The sequence below is a fragment of the Galeopterus variegatus genome, unplaced genomic scaffold (genome assembly GCF_000696425.1).
Source record: "Galeopterus variegatus unplaced genomic scaffold, G_variegatus-3.0.2 Scaffold1748, whole genome shotgun sequence".
Lineage (NCBI taxonomy): Eukaryota > Metazoa > Chordata > Mammalia > Dermoptera > Cynocephalidae > Galeopterus > Galeopterus variegatus.
Window position 1 is genome coordinate 106,723 of NW_007727859.1, and position 25,150 is coordinate 131,872.

Below are 25,150 nucleotides of genomic sequence, written 5' to 3' on the forward strand. Positions count from 1 at the left end.
TTGCCCAGGACTCGTTTCAGAATAGCTGAGTTGTCCTCACAACCGCTGGGTAGTGTGCACCTCAATTGCCTGAGCCTGTCACTTTAAGAAAGAGGACGCTATCTTGTTTCGACTAGTTAGGCTTGCTCCACAGGGTCGCTCTCTACAGACCTGAGTTCTGACCCGGAAATAGAGACCGCTCGGGGCGAGAGGCGCTCGTGACGTTGGAGGTCCACCACTAAAAGGGGCGGACCAAGAGGGGCGTGCTTCGGTGACGCAGAACTCTCGCTGTAGCACTGGGGAGTTCACGCCTTCATCTTTTCCCCGCCTCCTGTAACTCATTGGAAGAGCTTTGCGCCAATTATACTGCCGTTACCCAATGGCTACTCAATTATCCCTTCGGTTCTGCCCAGTGCTCTTTAGGTTGGCAACGCCTGGGTGTGCGCATGCGCTCAAGCACTTCTACATTTTTGGATTTTCTTTAGATCCTGACTCTGCGCACGCCCGAAGGGCACCCCTGCTTCCCAGCTCTCCACCACATTTCTGCGCTTGCGCACTCATGGCGTCAGGTTTTCCTTTTCCGGGTCCCAACTGGGTCTGTCAGGCGCATGCGCCACTGCAGGCCGGGGCTCGCCGCTCCTTCTTCCGGCCTCCCCGGTGGGCCGGCACCCGCAGAAGCGGGGCGAGCGCGGAGCTCCAAGCGAGTGACCTGCGACCCCGGAAGTGGACCTCAGCGTCCCGGGATTCTCCTCGGCCCGGAGCCAAGGAAGTTATCGCCTGCACCCCGAGAGCACCCACCCCACGCCCACCTCTGGATGCCGCCGACGGGTGCCCGGCCCGTGCCCAGCGCCTGCCTGCCGGCTCTACCCCTCGGAGCAGTGCTGGGCCAGGGGTGGGGGCCTAGACCCCGCCCCTGATGCGGCCCCACCCCCAGACCTCGCACCGCTGACTGCCCCGGCCGACCCCGCCCCCTGCCCGCACCTTCGCGCGGCCGAACCCCCCCTTCCCCGCTGGGGGAGGCCATGGCGTGAGCTCGAGGCCGGGCCCCGGGGCCCTCGGGCGCCAGGCGGGGCATGGGCCAGGGGCCGCCCCCATGAGGGTCCCGGGAGGGGGGCGCGCGCAGCAGCGGCGGGGCCATGGGGGCGCAGGTGTTGCAGATCCTGCGCCAGGGGGTCTGGGCCTCGCTAACCGGCGGATGGTTCTTCGACCCGCACCAGAGCACCTTCTCCAACTGTTTCCACCTCTATGTCTGGATCTTCCTGCTCACCTTTCCCTTTTTGCTGTACATGGTGAGACGCTGCCAGCACCTGTAACTCAGGCCGGGAAGGGGAGGGCGCAGGATGTCGTGGAGGGCGGGCAGCCTGGCAGCCCAGCCTTGCCTGGGGTCCCGAAGTATGGAGAGAGAGGAGTCGCTGCAGAGTTTGTGCGTGTGTGGAGAGGCCAAATTTTTGCTAATCCTGGGTTGGGTGACCTTGAGCCCCCCATTTAACCTTTTTCAGTTAAAAAGAAGATAGAGCCCGCTGATAGGGTTTTTGTACTAGTTGCGCGGAGGGGCGATAAAGTCTTCTGAATTTGTGAATTCAGTCTGTGGGTGCAGGGCTTTGTGAGAAGGGACCTGACTTGCTTCCGTTTTCAGGTTCTGCCCCCCAGCTTGATGGTGGCCGGCGTGTACTGCCTTGTGGTGGCTGTCATCTTTGCTACCATAAAAACTGTGAACTATCGGCTACATGCTATGTTTGACCAGGGCGAGATTGTGGAGAAGCGCAACTCCGCTATGGGAGAGCCAGAGGAAGAGCCTACCCAGGGGGACTGCAATCCGCCCAGGTGGGTGGGGCAGAGGCTGTCTTGGGGATTGAGGGTTCTTGGTGCCTGGGCCTGAGTCTTCGAGGGTGGAGGAGGGCCTTATCCCTCAGTGAATGTGAGCACTGGTCCTATGGTTAGCCCTGGGATTGTAAAGGGGACCCTTGGGGAGGGAGTAGTGAAGAAAATGGTAAGAAGTAGCATATGTATAAAGAGTGGAAGTTAGCTCAAGAGCTGCTGCTCTTTTCCACCTCCAGGGACCCGGGAGTGGAGATGACAGTGTTTCGGAAAGTGAGTTCCACACCCCCAGTGCGCTGCAGTTCCCAGCATTCCGTGTTTGGCTTCAATCAGGTCTCGGTGAGTGGTCCCAGGCCTCAGCTTCTCCCACTGCTCTTCTGGAATCCCTATCGTGGGCACATCCTGAGCTTGTGTCCGGTCCTGTTTACTCCTTCATGCCTCTCTCTGTCTGCTCAGGAGTTGCTGCCCCGGATGGAGGACTCTGGGCCCCTCAGAGGTAGGTTGCTGCTGTTCAGGGCTGGAATGTGGTGTGGGGGAACAGGGGATGGCATTTGGCTGCCCTGGGGTCCTGCTAACACCTTTGGGGCCATGGTTACAGACATTAAGGAGCTGGTGCGGGAGCAGGGCAGCAACAACGTGATCGTGACCTCAGCCGATCGAGAGATGCTGAAGCTCAACTCACAGGAGAAACTGAGTGAGTGGGCGGGATATGGCAGGGGCTTAAGAGGAAGACTAGCTGTTTTGTCTTTGGGTCATCTGAACTTTTGATACATCCTGGGGTTCCCTTTTTACTCCTGAATGGGACCTCTTCAGTGTTCTGCTCTGGCTGGGCTTTCAGAGATCATAAAACCCCCTTACCCACTAGTTTATTTTGGAGAATAACTTTCTCCCATTCTTTGTCTTTTTTCACCCAACAGTTGGGGACCTTCCCCAGACGCCCCCAGGGGCTGTCCCTGATCCCTCTCTTCCCAGCACAGACTCTTCCGAGCGTTCTCCTTTGGCTGGAGATGGAGCTCCCTGGAGTGGGAGCAGTGCAGTTGACACTCCTATGAGCCCTTTACTGAAAGGGAGCCTCAGCCAGGAGCTGAGCAAGAGCTTCCTGACCCTGACCCGGCCTGACCGTGCCTTGGTGAGGACCAGCAGTCGACGGGAACAACGCCGGGGAGTGGGTGGCTACCAGCCCCTGGACCAACGGGGCTCAGGTGAGCCCACACCCCAGAAAGCCGGCTCCTCCGATTCCTGCTTCAGTGGCACTGACAGGGAGACACTGAGCAGCTTCAAGAGTGAGAAGACCAACTCAACCCACCTGGACAGCCCCCCTGGTGGGCAAGGCCCTGAGGGCAGTGACACAGACCCTCCTTCTGAGGCTGAGCTGCCTGCCTCACCAGATGCTGGAGTCCCTTCAGATGACACACTGCGTTCCTTTGATACAGTCATTGGAGCAGGGACGCCACCGGGCCCAGCTGAGCCACTCCTGGTTGTGCGGCCCAAGGACTTGGCCCTACTGCGGCCTAGCAAACGGCGGCCACCCATGCGAAGACACTCTCCACCCAGCCGTGCCCCTCGACGGCCCCTGCTCGAAGGTGGGGGTTTCTTTGAGGATGAAGACACCAGTGAGGGCAGTGAGTTGAGCCCGGCTTCCAGTCTCCGATCTCAGCGCCGCTACAGTACTGACAGCTCCTCTTCTACTTCTTGCTACTCCCCCGAGAGCTCCCGGGGTGCAGCAGGGGGGCCCCGGAAGCGGCGGGGCCCCCATGGGGCTGAGGAGGGGACTGCTGTGCCCCCCAAGCGGCCTTACGGGGCCCAGCGGACACCCAGTACTGCCAGCGCCAAAACCCATGCCCGTGTGCTGAGCATGGATGGGGCAGGGGGTGATGTTCTAAGGGTCCCCCTGGTTGGCTCCAAGGCCGAGCTGGAGGCCCAGGTGGGGGTGGAGCTGGCTGCCGGTGAGCCTGCTGTGCTGCCTGCTGAGGCCCGCAGGGGACCTGCTGCCAACCAGCCTGGCTGGCGTGGGGAGCTGCAGGAGGAAGGTGCTGTGGGGGGAGGTGAGTGTTGGCCCCCAGGACAGGGATGAGGGAAGGGAGCTTGATGCTCGGGTTTGGGCAAAAGGCAGGCTGGAGTGACCCTGGTCAGCATCGGCTCAGCCTCCCTCTCAGGCAGCGGAGGGACGTGGACTCGGAGTGAGCAATGTTGCCTACCAAAGCTCAGATAGGCAAGGCTCAGCCACCTGGCTCCAGGTCCTGTGGTTAGCACCTGAGCCTGAGTTGTGATGACTCTCATCATCCACGTCATCCTCCCAGCCACCAGAGAATGAGAAGGCAGGGCAGATCGGTGTCGTCCTTATTTTCAGATGAGGAAACCGAGGCTTAGATGGCCAGGTGACCTGGCTGGGCCCCAGAGCCAGGGTGTGGTTGGACCAGGCCTGACCTTTAGCTCTGTTCCAGAGCACCTACCCCCATCCCCTATTCCCCCAGCTCTGTCCAAGCCTTTGCCACTCATGCTTGGGTGCCTCTCTCTGGGCAGCAGCCGAGGAGAGTGGCAAGCGGGACCGCTCAAGCAGTGTGAGGCGGACCCAGGCAATCCGGAGGCGCCACAATGCAGGCAGCAACCCCACCCCTCCAGCGTCTGTCATGGGCTCACCACCCAGGTGAGCATGCTGCCTGCCAGGCTGGGGGGCACTGGGACCAGCTGGCTCTAAGTGGTGCTGACCAGGGCCAACCCCTCCCCAGCAGCCTGCAGGAGGCTCAGCGGGGCCGCGCTGCCTCCCATTCCCGGGCGCTGACGCTGCCCTCTGCTCTGCACTTCGCCTCTTCACTGCTGCTCACCCGAGCCGGCGCCAATGTGCATGAGGCCTGTACCTTTGATGACACTTCCGAGGGGGCCGTGCACTATTTCTATGACGAGAGCGGTGAGCCTTTCCCCAAGTCCAGTGGCCAAGCCTCTAACCCGGCTGCCCAGTGCTTCTCTTTCCACTTGCGGATGGTCTGTGTCCTCCCAGCAATGGCGCTTGCCCTGTTGGGTGCTTACTACTCTCTCAGCCCTGTGGCAAGTGTTTTACCCACACCACCTGACGTCATCCTTGCAGCGTCTCAGAGGCATGGGTATTCTTGTCAGATGCACTCTGCTGATGAGGAAACTGAGGCCCAGCCTGAAGTCACAGGTTGAGTGAGTGGTAGAACAGAGATCCCAACCTAGGGCAGCCTGACTGCAGGCCCAGGCTTTTGACCTGCAGGCCTTTTCCTGTCCAACTCTGGGTCCCCAGGGGCTGGGCTGCCATCCTGAGTGACACAGCACAGTTTTTTCTCCTTTGATGGCCCTGGTGCCCACGTGGGCTGGGCCTTGGTGCTCTGTCCCTAATGTGCCGCCTCACCTCCCATACCCGTGCCCCAGGTGTGCGGCGTTCCTACACCTTTGGCCTGGCTGGAGGCGGCTACGAGAACCCTGTAGGGCAGCAGGGGGAGCAGGCAGCCAGTGGAGCCTGGTGAGTCTCTGAGTATGGTCTCTCTCAGTTCAGTGGCTTGCTGAGCTAGGGCAGGGGAAACTCAGACCTGGCAGGGAGGAGGATGGGGAGCAGGGAAGGGCGGACCTGCGGGGGCTGCTGGGGTGCCTACTTCTGTAACACTTTCAAGCAGGAAGCTTCCAGGAAGCCAGGGCCAATGGGAGGAAGGCTAGAGCTTTGGAGGAAGGCACTTTTACCACCTGCTTTCTCCTGACCCCAGCCCCTTGGGCCCCTTGGGCCCCTGCTCATGGGACAGGCAGCCCCACTCCGTCCTAGGGCTCATCCGTGGCCCTGATCCTCATGGTTGCTGTTCCCACAGGGACCGCCACTCACATTCTTCCAGCTTCCACTCAGCTGACATCCCTGAGGCAACTGGTGGCCTGAACCTGCTACAGCCAAGGCCTGTGGTTTTGCAGGGCATGCAGGTGCGCCGGGTGCCCCTGGAGATCCCGGAGGTGAGGAGCGGCTGGAGAAGGACCATGCAGAGGGGCTGTGGGGTAGGCAGATCACTGAGCCTGGCCTGAGTAGGGAGCTTGCCTGGGAACCGCAGGAGGGACAGGCTGCACTGAGGGAGGGCTCCTACTGTGTCAGTCCTGACATTTGATATCTGGCTGAGGGCGAACAGACCCTGCATCTGAATGGCTCAAGAGGTTGTTTATTCACTTATTCTACAAATGCGTCTGGAGTGTCTTCCTAATTCTGTAGGGGCCTGCAGTTAACAGACGAGGGGTGTTAACAACGATACCTACAAAAGTGGCAGTTTAATTTGCCAAGTGGCGACTCTGCTGTTCCCTGTGCTTGGCTCTTTACATGAGTGGTTGGTTGGGGCATTCTCCATTAATGCTCCTTGTTTCAGCATGGTTATTAATAGTGTCCTTTTTTGCTCATAAAATTTTCTTTCTTTTTTTTTTTTTTTTTAAAGATGTCCGGTAAGGGGATCTTAACCCTTGACTTGGTGTTGTCAGCACCACGCTCTCCCAAGTGAGCAAACCGGCCATCCCTATATGGGATCCGAACCCGCAGCCCTGGTGCTATCAGCACCACACTCTCCTGAGTGAGCCACGGGCCGGCTGCTCATAAAATTTTCTGATTTGTACGATAATTTATGTAGTCAGCCTAGTAATACTAGAAGTACTAGGGGTACACAAAGCTAGATCTCAGAGTCTAAAGGATAATCATAGATGTGCGGAGTACCCACGCATCTAACTCATGAGACCACAAATAGACCATGAGCAGCGCCAGGAGCCCCCACGTGCCCCTTCCTGATTCACTTGTTTTTGTAACTGACATGAGGAATAGGCAGTGCTGTTCTTGTCGCACAGCTGTCAGCACCCTGCAAGAGGCAGGGGCTGTGTATCTTTGACCCTCCATTGTATCCTCAGTGCCCAGCATGAGGCAGGCCCATAGCTGTGTCCCAGAAATGCTTGTTGATTGAAGGTCACAAGAAGCCCGAAGAGGTTAAGTAATCCACCCAATGCCTCACAGTGCTGGCGTTCGCAGCCAGGCCTGTCCTCAGGGCCGGGTGCTCTGCATGCTTCAGGGTGGGGTAGTCAGAGTGACAGTGATGACTCTGTCTGAGAGGAGGGAGCATTTGCACCAGCTCCTAAAGGACAAGGGGGTTTTACTGAGCCCTGGAAGAGACAGGCGATTCTGCCTGAGTGGGAAGACAGACATGGGAGTTAGGACTCTAGGACCTGGTAGCCCCTAGCAGCCGTAGAGCTATGTCTTGGGAATGTGGAGAGAAGAGCATGCTCTTGTCATGGAGGGTCAGGGCAGGTCATGGGGCTGCTAGATGGTGAGGACTTTCTGTGCAGAGAGAAATGGTTGACCAAGCCAGTGTGCTGGGGGTGAGGTGGGAGACGATAGACTGTGTGGTGGGGGGGCGGCAGGGCTGATGGCCGCGGCTGTGGGGACTGCAGTTTGACCTGCTGGACCAGGACTCCCTGCACGAATCCCAGGAGCAGACGCTGATGGAGGAGGCACCGCCCCGTGCCCAGCACAGCTACAAGTACTGGCTTCTTCCTGGCCGCTGGACCTCTGTGCGCTATGAGCGGCTTGCCCTGCTGGCCCTGCTGGACCGGTGAGTGCCCACCTGCCTTGGCCCCCAGTCCCCAGAAAGTCCCTGGACGCTGGCCTTCCAGACTTTGTGAACCCATGGAGGCAGTCACACCATCAGACATGGGTGTGCCCAATTGCTGGGGGAAGCTGGAGTGCCTTGATGGCTGGGGAAGCTGGGGTGCCTCAGTGGCTGGGGTCTGCAATTGTATTCCTTTAGGTTCCTCTGGGGTGTGGGGGGGTGGGAGTGGCCAGTGGGTGTTGCTATGGTAACCCCATTTCTCCCAAAGCCCTGCTCAGAACAAAGTATTCCTATTCAGTTTGTTATTTTTATTTGCTTCTGTGTAGATTTGGTTTGAAAATTGAGTGCTGTTAACCTAGAAAAGCTCACAAACCGTTTGTGTCACCTTTCCTGCTTCTCAGAGGGGAGACCGAGACCCAGAAAGTTAGACAGAGAAGGCAGATGACTTTTGTTGTCTGTTGTGGAGGACTTGGGCCTAGAACCCATGCCCTGGCTTCCTGTCCACCTGGATTTCTCCAGCACTGTGACTGGGTGCTGGTTGGGCACTGCCTGTGTGCCTAATGAGCCATGCCTGATGGGGTGTGTACACTGTAGCCACACGCACAGGTCCTTGTCAACATAAGCTGGAGATGGACAAGTCCCAGAGTGATGGCACCCCAAGCCCTCAGCATCTAGAGGGGCAAAGACTGGGATACAGGGTAGCCACAGGATGGCTTCCTGGAGCAGGTGCGGTTGCTCCTCCTGCAAGACTTCCTGCAAGGTTGTAGGTTTATCTCTTCAGAGGTCGAGGTATTGGCATGGGCAGAGGCTGGGAAATGGGTCTTTAGGGCAGGATCCTGTCTCCCCGAGTTCCCCTCTAGAAGGTGAGGTGGGAGGGCTGTGCCCTAACTGCTGTCTCTGTAGGACGCGTGGGGTTGTGGAGAACGTCTTTGGTGTTGGGCTGAGCAGCCTTGTCGCCTTCCTGGGCTACCTGTTGCTGCTCAAAGGCTTCTTCACTGACATCTGGGTCTTCCAGTTCTGTTTGGTCATCGCCTCCTGCCAGTACTCCCTGCTGAAGGTCAGGCCTAGTTTCCTGTGTTTCCTTACCCACTCAACTTTTCCAGACAGTCCGCTTCTTACTATTCCAGTTTTGAGGGGTATGAGCTAGAAAGCAGATAAGATACTTGAGGTTCCTTGTCGCCAGCCACCCATCTTACAAGTGAGAAAATTAAGGCTCAGGATAGCTCAGGGTCCTGCCCCAGTAACTCATAACTGCCTAGTGGTGGAGCTGAGCAGGTCCTGGGGCCATTGACAACACCCCCGCCCCCAACCATGGGCACCAGCTCTCTTTGCCAATGTAGCTCTTGTCTCTTCCAGAGTGTCCAGCCTGATGCGGCATCTCCCATGCACGTGAGTACCCGTGGAGCCATGCCTCTCGCCAGGAGGCCCTGGGAAGGGCAGAGGCCAAGTGGGGAGGAGAGTGGGGTAAGGGAGGGGAAGAGCTCCCTTACCACCCCCATTGCCCCTACCCCACCAGCTCTCTAGTTTGGACCCAGGGCTAGGCCTGGGACATGTGAGTGTGTGCATGTGTGAGTTGTGTGCATGTGAGTGGGGGTTGGTCGGTGGGGAAGGCCTTCCTCCTTACGGGCTGGCCCCCCAGGGCCACAACTGGGTGATCGCATACAGCCGGCCTGTCTACTTCTGCATCTGCTGTCTGCTCATCTGGCTGCTGGACACCCTGGGCTCAGCTCAGCCCTTCCCTCCCGTCTCCCTCTATGGCCTCACACTCTTCTCCGCCTCCTTCTTCTTCTGTGCCCGAGACGTGGCCACTGGTGAGACTGGGACGGGGCTGAGGTGGCGCAGGGGAGCGAGCCCAGGTGTTAGGCCAAGGGAGCTGGCAGGCTGACCGGGCCTCCATTCCCCTCCCTGCCAGTGTTCACCCTGTGCTTCCCGTTCGTCTTCCTCTTGGGCCTCCTGCCCCAGGTCAACACCTGCCTCATGTACCTGCTGGAGCAGATAGACATGCACGGCTTCGGTGGCACAGGTGCAGTGTTCACTGGTGGCTTGGGGGTGGGGGACCAGGAGGGCTCTTGGGTTGTGTCTGCAGCTCCACCACTTTCTGAGCCTTCTCCCACATCTGTACCAGGGCCCTGTCCCCTCCCTCTGTTCCCCAGGCAAGTGATTTAAACCCTGGGATGCTAGAAGCTTGAAGGCCCCTCAGGGCTCGAGGGAGCTGGGAACAGTGGGCTGGGTTGGGGGTGGTGTCCCAGGGAGGCCAGCTTCGGAGTTGAGGGGCAGCAGGGCCAGGGTGAGGTGGGGACTCCAGCAGGGGGCATCGGCTTTACCTGCTCTTCCCCACCCCCCAGCCGCCACCAGCCCGCTCACCGCAGTCTTCAGCCTCTCCCGCAGCCTGCTGGCTGCTGCCCTACTCTACGGCTTCTGTCTCGGGGCCATCAAGGTAGGGGTGGCCTGTGGGTTGCGTGCCATGCTGAGGCCCATGGGTGTTGGGACAGGGCTATAAATTGGACTCATCAGTGGCTTCTCTCATGGGGGTACCCCGCACCCCCCACGCTTACTCTCACATCCCGTGACTAGCATGGATTCTTTCCCCAGACTCCTTGGCCAGAACAGCACGTCCCTGTCCTCTTCTCAGTCTTCTGTGGCCTCCTGGTGGCGCTGTCCTACCACCTGAGCCGGCAGAGCAGTGACCCCACTGTGCTCTGGTGGGTGCCTGCATGGGCACACGTGTGTGTGCTCCATGTGTGTGTTTGTGTTTGTGCATGGCGAGGGTCCAGGGATCTGTGGGTCTGTGCATGTGCCTTTGACCAACTGACCCCAGTCTCCTCTGGCCCCCTGGACCCGTGGGAGGAAGGAGCGCCCTCCCTAGCCCTTGACTCTTCCTCACCCCTCAGGTCTCTGATCCGGAGCAAACTCTTCCCTGAGCTAGAGGAGCGGAGCTTGGAGACAGCCCGGGCTGAGCCCCCAGACCCACTGCCGGACAAGATGCGCCAGTCGGTGGTGAGGGGGCGGGGTGTGGGGTTCCAGCACAGAGGCCGTGGCAGGTGTTGGAGGGCATGGCCATCCCGGGACAGTGGGCAGCCAAACTGGTCTCTCCTGGCCCTGTAGCGTGAGGTCCTGCACTCCGACCTGGTGATGTGCGTGGTGATTGCTGTGCTCACCTTTGCTGTCAGCGCCAGCACCGTCTTCATTGCTTTGAAGGTTCGTGTGTCATGGCCCACCCCTCTCCCTCAGTCTTGGTAGTAGCCTGCTTGACCTGAGGGTCCCAGGCAGCTCCCGCCCAGTCTGTGGCTTTTGGTCTATTCCCCTTGGATGAGTCTCGGCCCCTCTCTCTCGCAGTCGGTGCTGGGTTTTGTGCTGTACGCACTGGCTGGGGCTGTGGGCTTCTTCACACATTACCTGCTGCCACAGCTCCGCAAACAACTGCCCTGGTTCTGCCTCTCGCAGCCTGTGCTGAAGCCGCAGGAGTACAGCCAGTATGAAGTGCGTGGTGAGTACCTGCCCCTGGTGGCCCCCCACGACCCTCCTGCCTGGTTGCTTGGCCTTGGCCTCGGTGCAGGCTGAAGCCTGGCTGCCTGATGGGAGTGTGGTCCTCTTGGCTCAGGAGTGCCAGCAGGGGGCCGCTTACCCACACTGCCCTCTGCGCTGACCCTGGTGCAACCCTGGCCCTGCACTCCTGCTCTGACCTCTCTGTGCCCACACTGCCCGGCCGTGCTCTCTGCCCCCTCTTCTCATTGTGCCCCGCTCTGCCCTGTTGTGCTCTTCCCTGTCTGTGCCATCCTTCCCCTGTCATCATTGCTGTCTCTGAGGAGCTGGAAGATGTTGAATTCCAAGGTCCTACAGGGATCTCTTGTCCAGAATTACAAATTGGCCACTGGTGGACTAGATCTGCCTGGTGTACATTTTTGCTGGGCCATGTAGTAGTTTTAACAAAATCTTCAAGCCTGTATTTCTTTTTTTTCTTGGTGGCTGGCCAGTACTAGGATCCGAACCCTTGACTTTGGTGTTATAAGATTACACTCTAAGAACCTATGTTTAAACATTTTGGTTTGTGATGTGAAGGTCCATGTTCCTTGTTTTTCTTAAACAGTGGATGATTTTGCTCCACTGGGTAGCATCCCCATGTGGCTCCAGTCAGCTTGAGCCAAGGGGGCAACCCCTTCTGAAGGGCTCTGCAGCTCGGGTTCACCATGTACTCGGGCCTCACCCAGCCTGCCTTACGTGGTCCTTTGCCTGCCACTAGTGGGCGTTTGAGATTTCCTGTTGGCCTTGTTTTCACTGACAGCAGAACCTGCCTTAAGAGCCTGCTGTGCTAAGTGGCATGTGGAGCTCTTGCCCTACCAGGGCTCATGTCCCTCATTTGAGCTGTCAAAGATCCACCCCTGCCTCCTCTGCCACCCCAAAGTCTCTAGGGACCCAGGACACCACAGCTCGTGGTGTGCCTGCCCTTCCAGGTTTTCTGTGAGAAGACACCATCCTGGACTTGCAGTGGCTAGTATCTGGGTCCCAGGGAAGGGGGCAGTGTGGAGGGCTAGGTGCTGGCCTACAGTCCCGCCTTCTCATTGCAGGTGCCGCTCAGGTGATGTGGTTTGAGAAGCTATACGCTGGCCTGCAGTGCGTCGAGAAGTACCTCATCTACCCTGCTGTGGTGCTCAACGCCCTCACAGTGGATGCCCACACTGTCGTCAGCCACCCCGACAAGTTCTGCCTCTAGTGAGGATCCCCCTGCCCCCCACTATCCCACCATCTACTTTCTGATGTATAGGGAAACTGAGGCCAGAGAGGGAATGAGTTGTGCCTAAGGTTGCCCAGCAAGCTGAAGTAAGGTCACAGCTCCTGAAACACTTTCCATGGACTCGGTTCCTTCTTTGAAAGCAAATATGTCCCACCCCACCCTCTCCAGAGGGGCAGAAACTAAGAGTAACTGGCCCAATATGGCAGGGGCCATCCCAGCAGAACCAAGGCCTGGGCATGCTCTCAGGCTGGGATAGGCGAGGGAAGGGGCACCTGCTCCCACTCTCCCCCTAACCCCCAGCTGAGCACCTAACACCTGTTCCTCACCCACAGTTGCCGGGCACTGCTAATGACTGTGGCTGGGCTGAAGCTGCTGCGCTCAGCCTTCTGCTGCCCACCCCAGCAGTACCTGACCTTGGCCTTCACTGTCCTGCTCTTCCACTTTGACTACCCGCGCCTCTCCCAGGGCTTTCTGCTCGACTATTTCCTTATGTCCCTGCTCTGTAGCAAGGTGAGTTGGTGGCTGTGGCCCAGACTCCAGGCTGCCTAACAGGTGCAGAGCAGAATTCTTCTGCCTGCGTCAGGGGGAATGTTCTGGGGTCTGCAGCCCTGCCAGGCACCACTTTGTGTCAGCCTGCTGTGGGCCTTTGCAGCAGCTCCTCGAGGAGTGGGAACTCCACCCTCTCTTTACAGAGAGGAAGCTGAGGCTTAAACAGCTTGTGGGACTTGCCTCAGGTCCTGCAGAGAGTTGGTAGTCAGCCAGGATTTGAACCCAGGTCTATCTGGCCCCAAAACCACCTTCCTTGGAAACAGGGTAGTCGCGATGTGGCCTTGTCCTTTGGATACCAACCTCTGAGCTCTGCCCCTCTGCCAGCCATGGCCCTGGAGACCAGTTCAGAGCTGAGTTTCAGAAGCCCTAGGGTCTGCATCTATACAGATGCTCTGCCAGACTGTAGGAGTGCCCACTCAGGGCTTGGGGGTCACCTCCAACAAAAGACCATCCCCCTACACTGTACTAGAGGCCTTCAGTGGTGCCTGGGACCCCGAGCAGGCCTGAGCCCTTTTCTCACTCATGTGGGCCTGCTATTTTTGTTTTCCGGTGGAGCCCAGGATGGCAGATGTCCAGCCTGTGTACCTCTCTGAGGGCAGGGCCTGTGAGTGTCTCTTGGCTTTCAGTACCATAGTTCAGGCGCAGCCTCACCACTGATTGAATGGCGTGACCTGAGCCAGTCATTTACCTTCTCTGAACCTCAACTTTCTTATTCGTGAAATGGGGACAATAATAGGAAGCTCTTAGGGTTGTTGGCTGATTGAATGGCCAGTGCCCACTCAGAGCTCAGTTAGGGGTTGCTAATGGTATCTGATATCTTGAGCTGAGTCCAGAGAGAAAGGATTGGGATTGACTTTGAGCTTGGCCCCATGTGGGTAGCTAAGAGGGTGGCCCAAGGCTCTGAATGAGGCCTGGCAGCTGGGGACATGGCAGAGCCCACTTCCTTAAGGGACCCTGTATGTCTTTGATCTTGTCTCCTGTCACCCCTGACAGCTGTGGGACCTGCTGTACAAGCTCCGTTTCGTGCTGACCTACATCGCACCCTGGCAGATCACCTGGGGCTCGGCTTTCCATGCCTTTGCCCAGCCCTTTGCTGTGCCACGTATCCTGCCTGCCGCTGACTGTGCAGGTGGTGTGTGCAGAGAATGCTGTGCCTGGGGCAGCAGGGGGTGGTGAGGGAGGCCGGGGAGGTCCTGTTTGCCTGCTGCATCCTTGACTTGCACCAGACTCGGCCATGCTGTTCGTCCAAGCCCTGCTCTCAGGGCTCTTCTCCACGCCGCTCAACCCCCTGCTGGGCAGTGCTGTCTTCATTATGTCCTATGCTCGGCCCCTCAAGTTCTGGGAGCGTGACTACAAGTGAGTCTCGTCGGAGACAGGAGCAGATGCCTGGCAGGGATGGAAGGGAGAAGTTTGGAGCCCAGGCTGGAGGTCACCCAGAAAGTGGCCCGCAGCAAGTATGTGAGCACTTGGGCACCGTAGGGATGCTTGATTTGAGGTAGTGGATTCGACGAGATCAAAGCTCGCGCCAGGCCAGTGTCTCAGGCCTAGCCTGGAGAAAGTTGGGCCTGGGTTTGAGGCTCAGCCACCCCTCTTCTTGACTGCGTGGTCCTGGCTGAGTCCCCACATGTCCCTGAGCCTCAGCCTCATCTGTGTAACAGTGCTATCATGGATGGCATCTACCTCGTAGCCCAGGGGTGTGGCTCAGAGAGGACCGGTAGAACATGGGACTGATAGGTGGGCAGTGAGGCTCAGCCACCCCTCTTCTTGACTGCGTGGTCCTGGCTGAGTCCCCACATGTCCCTGAGCCTCAGCCTCATCTATGTAACAGTGCTATCATGGATGGCATCTGCCTCGTAGCCCAGGGGTGTGGCTCAGAGAGGACCGGTAGAACATGGGACTGATAGGTGGGCAGAAATTGTCACCTGCATTGTCAGCTCCACCTTGTCTCTCTGAACAGCACTAAACGTGTGGATCATTCCAACACCCGCCTGGTCACGCAGCTGGACCGGAACCCTGGTGTGTACCCAACCATCCAGGGGGCTTAAGGGCAGGGCATCCCTGAGAAGGGAACCTTACTTCCTTGTCACTTTGTCCATTTCTCTATCTGCTCTGGGTCCTAGGCTCCGACGACAACAACCTTAACTCCATCTTCTATGAGCACTTGACGCGCTCACTGCAGCATACGCTGTGTGGGGACCTGATGCTGGGCCGCTGGGGCAACTATGGCCCCGGTGACTGCTTTGTCCTGGCCTCTGACTACCTCAATGCCCTGGTGCACCTCATTGAGGTTGGCAACGGCCTCATCACCTTCCAGCTGCGTGGCCTTGAGTTCCGGGGTGAGTGCAGGGCTCAGTTCGGGTGGGCAGGTGTGACCTGGGCCTGATGCATCATGCTGCGTTTGATGGTGCACAGAGGCAGGGGCTGGATTCTAGTCCAGCTTTCTCCTGGCTGGCTGGGTGCCCTTGAGCAAGGTATTCTTTTTCTCTGAGTGTGGGATTCCTGATCTGAGCAGTAAGGTGGCAAGGTCTCTTTTGTCAAAGCCCTGTCCTTTCCCCAACTTTGGGTCCATAGCGACTCTTACTAGCCACTGTGGTGAAAGCTTAGGCCTGGAGCTCTGGGTTCTCACGCCATCTCCCTCAGCCTGCTCTGTGGTCTAAGGCTTGGCTCCAGTTGGGCACCATGCACACCCTGTGAGTGAGCCAGCTCCTTGCTCAAGAAGACATATATGTTGGGTGCCAGCTTCAGAAGAGGTCCCAAGGGTGCAGAGGAGCTTAGCACAGCTCCTGAGTGCCATGGCCTTAAGCAAGTCTCTTCTCTTCTTTGAGTTTGTTTTTGTCTCTGTAATTGAGTGACAAGACACCTGTGCCCACCATGGCTGCTGGGAGTTAGGGGAGGAAAGGACTCATTTGCTAATCTATCCGTTCACTAAGGTTTACTCACACAGTATTCTGGGGTGGCGGGTGAATGGCAGCAGGTTTCGAATGCCCAACTTGTTGGGGAGGAGGCAGGCAGGGATTGTCCTGGTGGCCCCTGACTGGGCACCCGCTCCCCACAGGTACATACTGCCAGCAGCGTGAGGTGGAGGCCATCACTGAGGGCGTAGAGGAGGATGAGGGCTGCTGCTGCTGCGAGCCTGGCCACCTGCCGCGGGTCCTGTCCTTCAATGCCGCCTTCGGGCAGCGCTGGCTGGCCTGGGAGGTGACGGCCAGCAAGTATGTGCTGGAGGGCTACAGCATTAGTGACAACAACGCTGCCTCCATGCTGCAGGTTTTCGACCTCCGCAAGATCCTCATCACCTATTATGTCAAGGTAAGGCATGTGGGCCATCGTTGGGGCAGCAGGTTCCTACTGGGTCACCAACCGGGAGCATCCTGAGTGCCATCTTCTGGATTTTCAGGAGCCTGTTTTGCCCAATGGGAGCAGAGGCCTCAGAGAGTTTAAGCATCCTCCGAGGTGCCACCGCCAGGCAACAGGCTGCAGGGGCTCCAGGGGCATACATGGCTCTAGTGATAGTGTACCCAGGGCAGGGGCTTCCTGTTGCCCTACAACAGAAGGCTTGCCTGGGGCAGTCAGTATGAGGGGTATGGGGACAGCATGTGCATGGATTCCTCACTGAGTTGCTGGTCCCAGAGGGGTAGTTGCTGAGGCTGGCCTTCAAGGTGACCAGCCCTCCTGCCTCCTCCCCGCAGCACAGAGTGATGGTGATGCTAACAGTGGTCATGTTAATGATGATCGTAGGAGCAGTGCCAAGCAGTGGTGCTTCCTGTGGGGCAGGCTCTGTGCTAGGCCCTCTCTGGAGCTGGGTAGGGTTTGCCATACCATCCAAGAGAGGCCCTCCTGTCTCCCAGGTGTGGACCTTGGCTTGCGGAGTTGAAGTGCTTTGCCTGGGGTTCCTAAATTAGGAGAATGTAGCAGAGCCAGGCTTTGAACCCAGGCCTGCTACCTCAGTCATGGGCTTTCCAGCCTCAGCCTGGGGGCTCCAAGCCAGGCCTGAGGGTCTGGAGACTTGCTGGGAGTGGTGAGGGTTGGTGCAGCACAGTGTGAGTTGCAAAAGAGCCCTGGGCTGGGGGTTCTGGGCAGTCTGGAATGTCTTCTCCCCTGCCATGCCTCATTTTACCCCCTTGAGAAGTGGGGGTTATTGCAGTTCTGTGAGATGGCAGGAATGAGGAGGCTTATGGTGCCCAGAATATAAAGGCACTATGGGAGTTGTGGGTCGGTCGTCACAGTCCAGGTCCCCATGTAGTCTCTTAGGATCTGCCCTGGAGCTCCCCATGTGGAGCCTAGAGAGGTGACCTGTTGGGGCGCAGGTGAGCTAGCCCACCTGAGGTTCTCTCTAGGCCAGTCACATGCAGCCCCCAGCTGTCCTTTAGTCGCTGATGGACATCCCGTCCGTGTCACATGTCAAAGAAATTGTGATTTCTCTGTTGTTCCTTCTGTCCTCCCAACCACTCCTAGGGAAGAGTTAGTGAGCCTCTCCCTTCACCAAGAAGGAGGCCATGGTCTAGATGCTCAAGAGGACAGTCCCAGCCCCAGGTCATGCAGGGGTCATGGTCCTGTCTGCCTTCCTGGCCCATCTTGAGAGAGGTGTCCTTGCCCAGGTCACCCTGCTGGCTCCCACGAGCCCCGCTCAAAGCCATGCATAGCCTTTCGATCACTGCACTTTTGATGGCTGCCAGGCTAAGACGAGCTCCTGCCCTGCCAGGTTTATTGTCCCATGGGGAAGCTGAGTTGCCACAGCTAAGACTGCCTCAAAGGCGGGAGGTGCCTGGAGAAACTGGAGAAGGCTCCATTGAGGACATGGAGTGTGGGGTGAAGTTTGGAAGGACAAGTCAGGCTGCTGTGGGTGGGGTCCTGGGGGAGGTGGATATGAAGGAGCCCAGCAGGGAGGGCGGGGAGTGCTGGGGAGCCCAGCAGACCTGGGGCAGTGCTGAGGATATGTTCTTTCTAACCTTTGAGGTTGGCTACACTAGGTGGAGTCATACCCCTCGGTGCCTCCTCCAGCACCTCACTGTTCCCACGGGAGGTGCTGAGCGCAATGGGTGAGAGACTTGGTCCAATCCTGTGGCCAGAGACACCAGCCCCCACATCTGCCTGCAGCCAAGTCTCGGCACTCACGAGGTCTTCAGCACTTTCCCAAGCCTGGCACGTTCATTATGACATATCCTTCTAGTATCTCTTGCAAGAGGAAGGGCCAGTGTAACTGGCTGTTTTTACATGTGGAAAAACAGGCTCCCAGACCTGCTCCTGCAGCTCATGAGCATGAGAGCAGGAAAAGGCACCGCACTTGTGCGGAGGCGGTGAAGCAGTCCCCAGAGAGCACTTCAGCAGAGCCAACCACAGAATGCTCACAGACAGTGCCGTCTTCTTTTCTTCCTGAGAATCACTTGAGGGGTGTGTCCCAGAACACAGTGGCGGTGGCAGAAGTTAACCAGGCACTTCACGTGTGCCTGGCCAACTCCTCCCTGCCCCTGAAGCACTTCTTTTCTGGGTCTTCTCAGAAGGCTGTGGTGGTGCCCAGACTGTAGAGATGCTCTCTGGGCAAGGTCAGTCGGGAGTGGGTCTGCCTGGAGCCTACTGCTGCCCCACAGCCTTCCTGCCTCCACTCACCCCATGAGGTTCCTGGTCTCCTTCCTCTTGGTAAGGTGGCCTATCCCTCCCCAGACTGCCTGCCCACTTACCTGTAGCCACTGTGATGCAGGGCCAGCAGGCCCCCACGTGCTGGGGACTGATGAGGCCCCACCCACAGCCATTGACTCCAGGTTCTCCCCACCCCCACCCCCCTGAGCTTTTTGAGGTCCTCAGCTCTTCCCAGCTTGTACTCTGGTTATTTTTCCCAGGCTTTTGGCCTCCCCATGCCCTACCACAACCACCCTGCTGGACACCCCTACTGCATGGGTACCCTCAGGCCATGGCCAGCTGCACCACTCTCCCCACGCTTTACCCCAGGCAAAGGGCCAACCCCATCAGCACCATCTCAGGGTGGCACATGGAATCCCCGTGAGCTCACTGGCTGCCAGCTGCCTGATCACACTGCCTCTCCATCCTGACTGTGCCAGCCACCTGCCTCCCAAAAGCTCCTCTCCATTTGCCCAAACCTCTGCTTAGAAACCAATAGGGTCTCTCACCAAGAGGCCCAGGAGCCTCCAATTTTGGGCATAAGATGTTGTGCCTCTGGCTTTTTTCTGCAGAGAGGCCCTATGGCTGTCACACTTCAGCCGCCTAAAGGGACCTGTGACCCAGGGGCACTTAGGCCCCACTGGCCTGCAGGCAGCCCCACTACCTCAGCCTAACCTTGCAGGCCCTGTGATCTGGATCCCACAGTGTCATGTTGTTGAAAGTCTGAGGTTCAAATTCCAACTCAGTCTGTCCTGCTATGTGATGTCAGGCAAGGCGGTCATCTGAGCCCCTATTTCCCTTATAAATGGGGCATATTCTGGGGCTGGTAGGTGGAGGCAAGATGCTGCCTGCAAGCACTTGCCACAGCACAAGACCTCATAGGGCTACTCTATAAGTGTGGGTGCTTCCTGTTGGCATTCTCACTCCTCCCTGGCTTAGAGAGGAGAGCCAGCTTGCCCATGTGGCTTTAGGGAGCTGAGATGGGCTACAAGAAGTGTGTTCTAGGAAAGCAAATTGGCTCAGGCAGGGGGAGAAGCCTCTTTACCCTGGTGCTCTCTCCTCTCAGGGCTGGGGCTGGGGCTGGGGCAGGGGCAGGGGCAAGGGCAAGGGCAAGGGCATAGGCATAGCCAGCTCCACCATGACGCCTGCCTCCGCCTCCACCCTAGAGCATCATCTACTATGTGAGCCGCTCACCCAAGCTGGAAGCATGGCTCAACCATGAGGGCATCACGGCATCCCTGAGGCCTGTGCGGGCCCCTGGCTATGCTGACTCAGACCCCACTTTCTCGCTGAGTGTGGATGAAGACTATGATCTTCGCCTTTCTGGCCTCTCGCTGCCCTCCTTCTGTTCAGTGCACCTTGACTGGATCCAGTACTGTGCCTCTCGGCGCAGCCAGGTCGGGCCACCACTACCCTCAGGCTGACCCACCCAGGGCTCTGGGGACCTGGGCTTATCCACTTCTCCCTCCCCATCTGGGTTGCTCTCACCCTGAGCCTCTCTTGGCCTGGGCCCTGGCCCCCACCCCAAGTACCCTGTCCCAGGTCTGAGCTGGCCTCTGGGGACGGGGGTCCTTGTGCTACAGCCCGTAGACCAGGATTGGAACTCGCCGCTGGTCACGCTGTGTTTTGGCCTGTGTGTGCTGGGCCGCCGGGCCCTGGGGACAGCCTCACACAGCATGTCTGCCAGGTGAGTGCCCACAGGTCCAGCTGGGCCTACTGCTCTCCCCTCCCCCACCCCTCCCTGAAGAGCTGTGTGTCTCTGGCTGCAGTGGCCCCCTGGAAACTGCACTGGTCCTTCCTGTTGGTATAGTTCATCTCACATGGACGAGACACTTCCCATTCATGACCTTGCCTGCTCCTCACCGCTCTGTGAGGGATGGACAGAGACTGGCCTCCTTGTCAAGATGGGGAAACTGAGGCCCAGCATGAGGATGGGTCTCTGCTCAGATCACTCTGAAACCTGAGACTCCTGGCTCTCCCCACCCCTCTCGCTCACCTCCTTGTTCCTCCTCCCCATCCAGCCTGGAGCCCTTCCTCTATGGCCTGCACGCCCTGTTCAAGGGGGACTTTCGCATCACCTCCCCGCGTGATGAGTGGGTCTTTGCCGACATGGATTTGCTTCACCGCGTAGTGGCACCTGGGGTTCGCATGGCCCTCAAGCTTCACCAGGTGGGGGAGAGGTGTCCCCAGATAGCATGGGCAGGTGAGGGGTAAAGCCTCTCCCAGGGCAGGAGCCACTGATCCCGGTCCCCCCATCCTCCCTGCTAGGACCACTTCACATCCCCAGATGAATATGAGGAGCCAGCAGCCCTGTATGATGCCATCGCGGCCAACGAGGAGCGGTTGGTCATCTCACACGAGGGCGACCCAGCCTGGCGCAGTGCCATCCTCAGCAACACGCCCTCCCTGCTGGCGCTGCGCCATGTCATGGATGACGCCTCCGATGAGTACAAGATCATCATGCTCAACCGGCGCCACCTCAGCTTCCGAGTCATCAAGGTGCGGATGGCCCTGCACTGCGACGTGGGCCCTCTTCCTGGCCCCAGCTCCCTGACCCTTGCGTGTGGCTGCCCACAGGTGAACCGGGAGTGTGTGCGTGGCCTGTGGGCTGGGCAGCAGCAGGAGCTGGTGTTCCTGCGCAACCGCAACCCTGAGCGCGGCAGTATCCAGAACGCTAAGCAGGCACTCCGCAACATGATCAATTCCTCCTGTGACCAGCCACTGGGCTACCCCATCTATGTGTCACCCCTCACCACCTCATTGGCCGGCAGCCACCCCCAGCTACGGGCGCTGTGGGGTGGGCCAGTCAGCCTGGGCGCCATCGCCCGCTGGCTCCTGCACAGCTGGGAGAGGTGAGGCCTCGCGAGGGGATTATGTGCTGGGCTCGGAGGAGGAAGCAGAGGAGAAGCAGAGAGGTGCAGCTGCTCCCTCCAAGGCCTCAAAGGGAGGAGGTTCTGGAGCCAGGGTTTGAACCCCAAGAGATGACCCTCTTCCAGAGCCACCTTGACTCCCCAAGAGGTGTCCCCTTCCCTCCCAGGAGCTGATGGTGGCCTTTAGTCATTAGCATAGTTAACAGTGCCTTCCTCAAAGTAGGCCCTGCAAAGCAGGCAGCAAAATCTCCTAGAGGTGAGGATCCTGGGGCCGAGAGGTGGCAGATGACTTGTTCTGAGGTTGAGGACTATGTTCGTGAGGCCTATGGCTTCAGCAATGTTCCCCTCTGACCCCTTCTTCACTTCCCCACCCCCAGGCTTCATAAGGGCTGTGGCGCTGGCTGCAATAGCGGCGGTAACGTGGATGACTCGGACTGTGGTGGGGGCGGCGGCCTGACCTCCCTCAGTAATAACCCTTCCTTGGCACAGCCCACACCTGAGAACACAGCAGGTGAGCAGGCGAGGCTGGGCTGAACCAGTGGGCAAGGAGGACAGCCCAGCTGAGAGCTCTGCTCTCTGATCTGTCTCTTTTAGGCAGTGGCGACCAAGCCCTCCCACCAGGCCCTGGCTGGGGGCCACGACCCTCACTGAGCAGCTCTGGTGATGGACGGCCACCCCCTCTGCTGCAGTGGCCTCCCCCTCGGCTCCCTGGACCACCCCCTGCCTCACCTGCCCCCACTGAGGGTCCCCGGCCCTCAAGGCCCCCTGGCCCTGGTCCCCTCAGTTCTGAGGGCCTCAGTGGAAAGTGGAGCCTGGGGGGTCGGAAAGGGCTGGGAGGATCTGATGGAGAGCCAGCCTCAGGGAGTCCCAAAGGAGGTACCCCCAAATCTCAGGTAAGGGGTGTGTGGGAGGGTCAGGTCCCAGGAGGCTGTTTGCTCGCCTGCCAACCAGTCTCCCCTCCCCCAGGCACCTCTAGACCTCAACCTCAGCCCAGATGTCAGCACTGAGGTCTCGCCCCACAGAGCAGCCCAGGACATTCCTTGCTTGAACAGCAGTGCCCTTGAAAGTGGCACGCCCACCGGGGCCCCAGGTGACTGGCCTGCTGCTGCTGAGGAACACGAGAGCCCGGCTGCCCAGCCCTTGCTGGAGCACCAGTATTGAATGGCCTGGTGCCCACTGGATCCCGTCCCAGAACTCAGTGACTTGGACCTCCCTCTGCTGCCTCTGGCCCTCTGCTGGACCACAGAACTGAGTGGCTTTGGCTCTCACTTCTGAACCCTGACTTCTGGCTGTCTCAGCCAGAGTACCAGAACTGAATGGCCCAGATCTCTGTCCTTGACCCTTTCTCATCCCTAGTCTAGGGCCTAGGCTCCCCAAACTGAGGCAATCAGCCTCCAGCCAGGCCCTAAGAGCCAAACCCATGGGCAGGTCCCACTTTGAGCCCATGGCCAGGACTGACTCAGCCCCTGGGCCTGCACCGCCTGCAGGGTGGCCCCCTTGGCCTGGACCTGGGGCCTGAAATGTGGGAAGGGTGATTTCTTTTTTTTTTTTTTTTTTTTTTTTTTTTTTTTTTTTGTCATTTTTTTTTCCATGCTTCGGGACACCAGAATTAATAACACTATTTTTGATTTTGGTTGGCAGTTTCTTCATCTGTCTCGGAATAGGTACAGGATAGAGGAGGTGGCCAGATCAGGGTAGATGAGCACAGAAGGCCAGTGAAAGATGTGGGGCTGGGGGTGATGGAAATCACGGTCAAACTAAGGTGGGGTTCAGGTAGGGCTGGGTCTCCTTCCCCACAGACCTGTTCCCTTTTCAAGTCTACATCTGAAGGTTGTATTCAGTTTCCTACCCCATATGTTCAAAAACTTCAAGTGCTAGTGGCTCCTACATTTATCAACCCTGACCTTGGCAAAGCCTTTCTCTGAACCGCAATCGCTCCAAGCCCTAAAGCGATGACAACACCTGTCTAAAGTATTTTAGGATTGAACGAGATGGTCTGTGTAGAGCAATGACCCAGTGCCCAGTGCTTAGTGAGTCCTTAATAAAATAGTCGCAGTTCCTGAGCACCTGCTATGTGCCAGGTGGGGAGCTGGGCACTAGGTGGCCTTCTCTATCCCTCCCCATTGGTCTGGAAGGCAGGTACACTTGTTTTTATTTCTCACCTGAGGAAACAGGCCGAGAGAGTCAGTACAGCGGCTGGAAGCCCGACAGCTCGCCTGGGCTGGGCCTGGCTTCGGATTGCGCGCAGGGCTGACCACCGCCGGCCCGGAGTCCCCGCCCGCTGCACTTCCCGCCGCCGCCAGCTCTCGGCTGGCCCCGCCTCCTCTGCCACGGCCCCGCCCCCGGGCGGAGCCAGCGCCGGGAGCAGTAGCGGGAGAGCAGGCGGCGGGACCCCGGCGCGGGAGGAGACGGCTGGGCGGGAGCCCCAGAGGTACCGGCGGGAGCAGGGTGCGGGGGGCACCACGGTCGGTCCGGACAGGAGAGAAGGTGACCTGGCCGTGGGTCCGGGTGGTGTGTGTGTGGGAGGGGGGGCCTCGCCGCATTCGCCGCCTGCACCCTCCCAACCTTCCTCCGGGTTCCAGCTCAGTCCTGAGTCAACATATCCAGTCCCCTGTCTCCAGCGGGCGGCCTCCACTCTCTTCTCTGCGCGACGGCTTAGCCCGGCTGGTGAGCCGGTGAGTGGACACGGCTGCTCCCGACTCCTTTTGGCGGCGCTGGCCACACGCCACTGCCCCTGCTGCTGAGTGTGTTTGGGGCTCCCCCTATTCTGGGACTCCCCTTTTCCCTGGACGGCCTCCTCCCCTATCTTTTGCACACCTTCCCCCAGTCCCTGGGCTGGCCGGGGAGGAAACATCTGTCGCGCCCCCCCCTGGCAGCAGAAATGGGGTCATGACCTCCAGATGTGCTGGGAGGCGTCCAGCACCTCCTCTTGGGGCAGCCAGGCCTTCCGGATCTGTGGGAGCGGGGCCGATCCCCTCCCCCCCACGAGTGACACAGGCCCCGAGGAATGTCCCAGCCTCAATGGACCCTGTGTGAAGCTGCAGGGTTGGGGGCAGAGCCAGAGGCAGAGGCAGCCCATGGGCTGGGTGCTCACACACGCACAGAGCTCGGCCCACATGGAGCAGGGGCCTGCACAGACCCCCTCCCTCATGCCCTCTCGCCCCCGCTCACACACCATAGTCCAGGCCCAAGCCTGCAGTGCCCTGAGCTTGGCACATGGAGCCAGGGCCTGCACCTGCCATGCACACAGATGGCTAGCTTCACTCACTTAACTCTCCTTCCCATGTCCCAGCAGTCTTGGGAGGGAACAGGAATAGTTAACCCCATCTTAGAGATGAGTAAACAGGCTCAAGGGCAGCATCAGAGCTTGTCCTAGGAAAAACCAAGGTTGCAGGCCTCACTCAGTTCTGGAGGCCCCAGCTGAGGGGTGTACAGAGCTCCTCTCCTCACTCCCTTTTGGCCATCCCCACGTGATGTCACTGGATCATGCACGAAGACCCACCAGCAGATGCCCGCACCCCCAGTGGAGGGTCCCCAGGTTCCAGCCCAAGCTGCCCACTCCACCCAGGGTTCACGAACTTGGTGTGACTCCCCTGCATGTTATCACACTACCTTTTGCACCTACTCCTGGCCTCGCCACATTTCCGCACTTAGCAGGTCCCTGGGGCCTTAGGTGTCTCTGTCTTACATCCTGTGAGACCTTGAGTCTCAGCCCAACCCCCCACCCTCCCCACACCTACGCACATAGGGACAGTAGTGGGTAAGTGCAGCTCTGTTTAGGCCATGGAGGTTGACAGACCCAGGTTCAAATCCTAGCTCTGACATGGAATCACTTCAGGCAAGAGCATCTCCTTATCTGGACCTGTTTGACTTTCTGTCACACAGGGTCCAGACCTCCCTGTCCACATCACTGAGACCAGGTAGGCAGAGGTCCCCATGGGTCCCAGTTCTAGTAAAGGGACCTAGTCAGCATGACTCACTCTTGTCCCAGGAATGGACACAGCAGTCTG

General features: G+C 58.7%; 1 protein-coding gene across 5 annotated transcripts; it reads left to right on the forward strand.

Annotated features, from left to right (window-relative positions):
• Window positions 1-1,621: 1,621 nt before the first annotated feature.
• On the forward strand, window positions 1,622-22,774 carry PCNXL3 (pecanex-like 3 (Drosophila)). 5 transcript variants are annotated; one of them, XM_008578703.1, is made up of 34 exons: window positions 1,622-1,803; window positions 2,037-2,136; window positions 2,254-2,293; window positions 2,396-2,491; window positions 2,715-3,842; window positions 4,321-4,444; window positions 4,527-4,705; window positions 5,188-5,278; window positions 5,616-5,751; window positions 7,255-7,376; window positions 8,277-8,430; window positions 8,730-8,762; window positions 9,013-9,184; window positions 9,286-9,396; window positions 9,719-9,810; window positions 9,966-10,075; window positions 10,265-10,370; window positions 10,479-10,571; window positions 10,710-10,860; window positions 11,939-12,083; window positions 12,438-12,615; window positions 13,648-13,756; window positions 13,881-14,010; window positions 14,612-14,670; window positions 14,775-14,990; window positions 15,710-15,963; window positions 19,437-19,667; window positions 19,854-19,957; window positions 20,292-20,439; window positions 20,539-20,769; window positions 20,848-21,122; window positions 21,518-21,651; window positions 21,735-22,033; window positions 22,107-22,774. In XM_008578703.1, exons 1-34 carry the CDS (start codon window positions 1,634-1,636, stop codon window positions 22,299-22,301), a joined length of 5,916 nt encoding a protein of 1,971 aa, XP_008576925.1. In that variant the 5' UTR covers window positions 1,622-1,633; the 3' UTR covers window positions 22,302-22,774. The 5 variants fall into 5 exon arrangements, with proteins under 5 accessions (XP_008576925.1, XP_008576926.1, XP_008576930.1 ...); XM_008578704.1 differs by lacking the exons at window positions 1,622-1,803; window positions 2,037-2,136; window positions 2,254-2,293; window positions 2,396-2,491 and having other exon boundaries at window positions 3,566-3,842; window positions 7,216-7,376; XM_008578708.1 differs by lacking the exons at window positions 1,622-1,803; window positions 2,037-2,136; window positions 2,254-2,293; window positions 2,396-2,491 and having other exon boundaries at window positions 3,566-3,842; window positions 7,216-7,376; window positions 10,818-10,860.
• The last annotated feature ends 2,376 nt before the right edge of the window (window positions 22,775-25,150 follow it).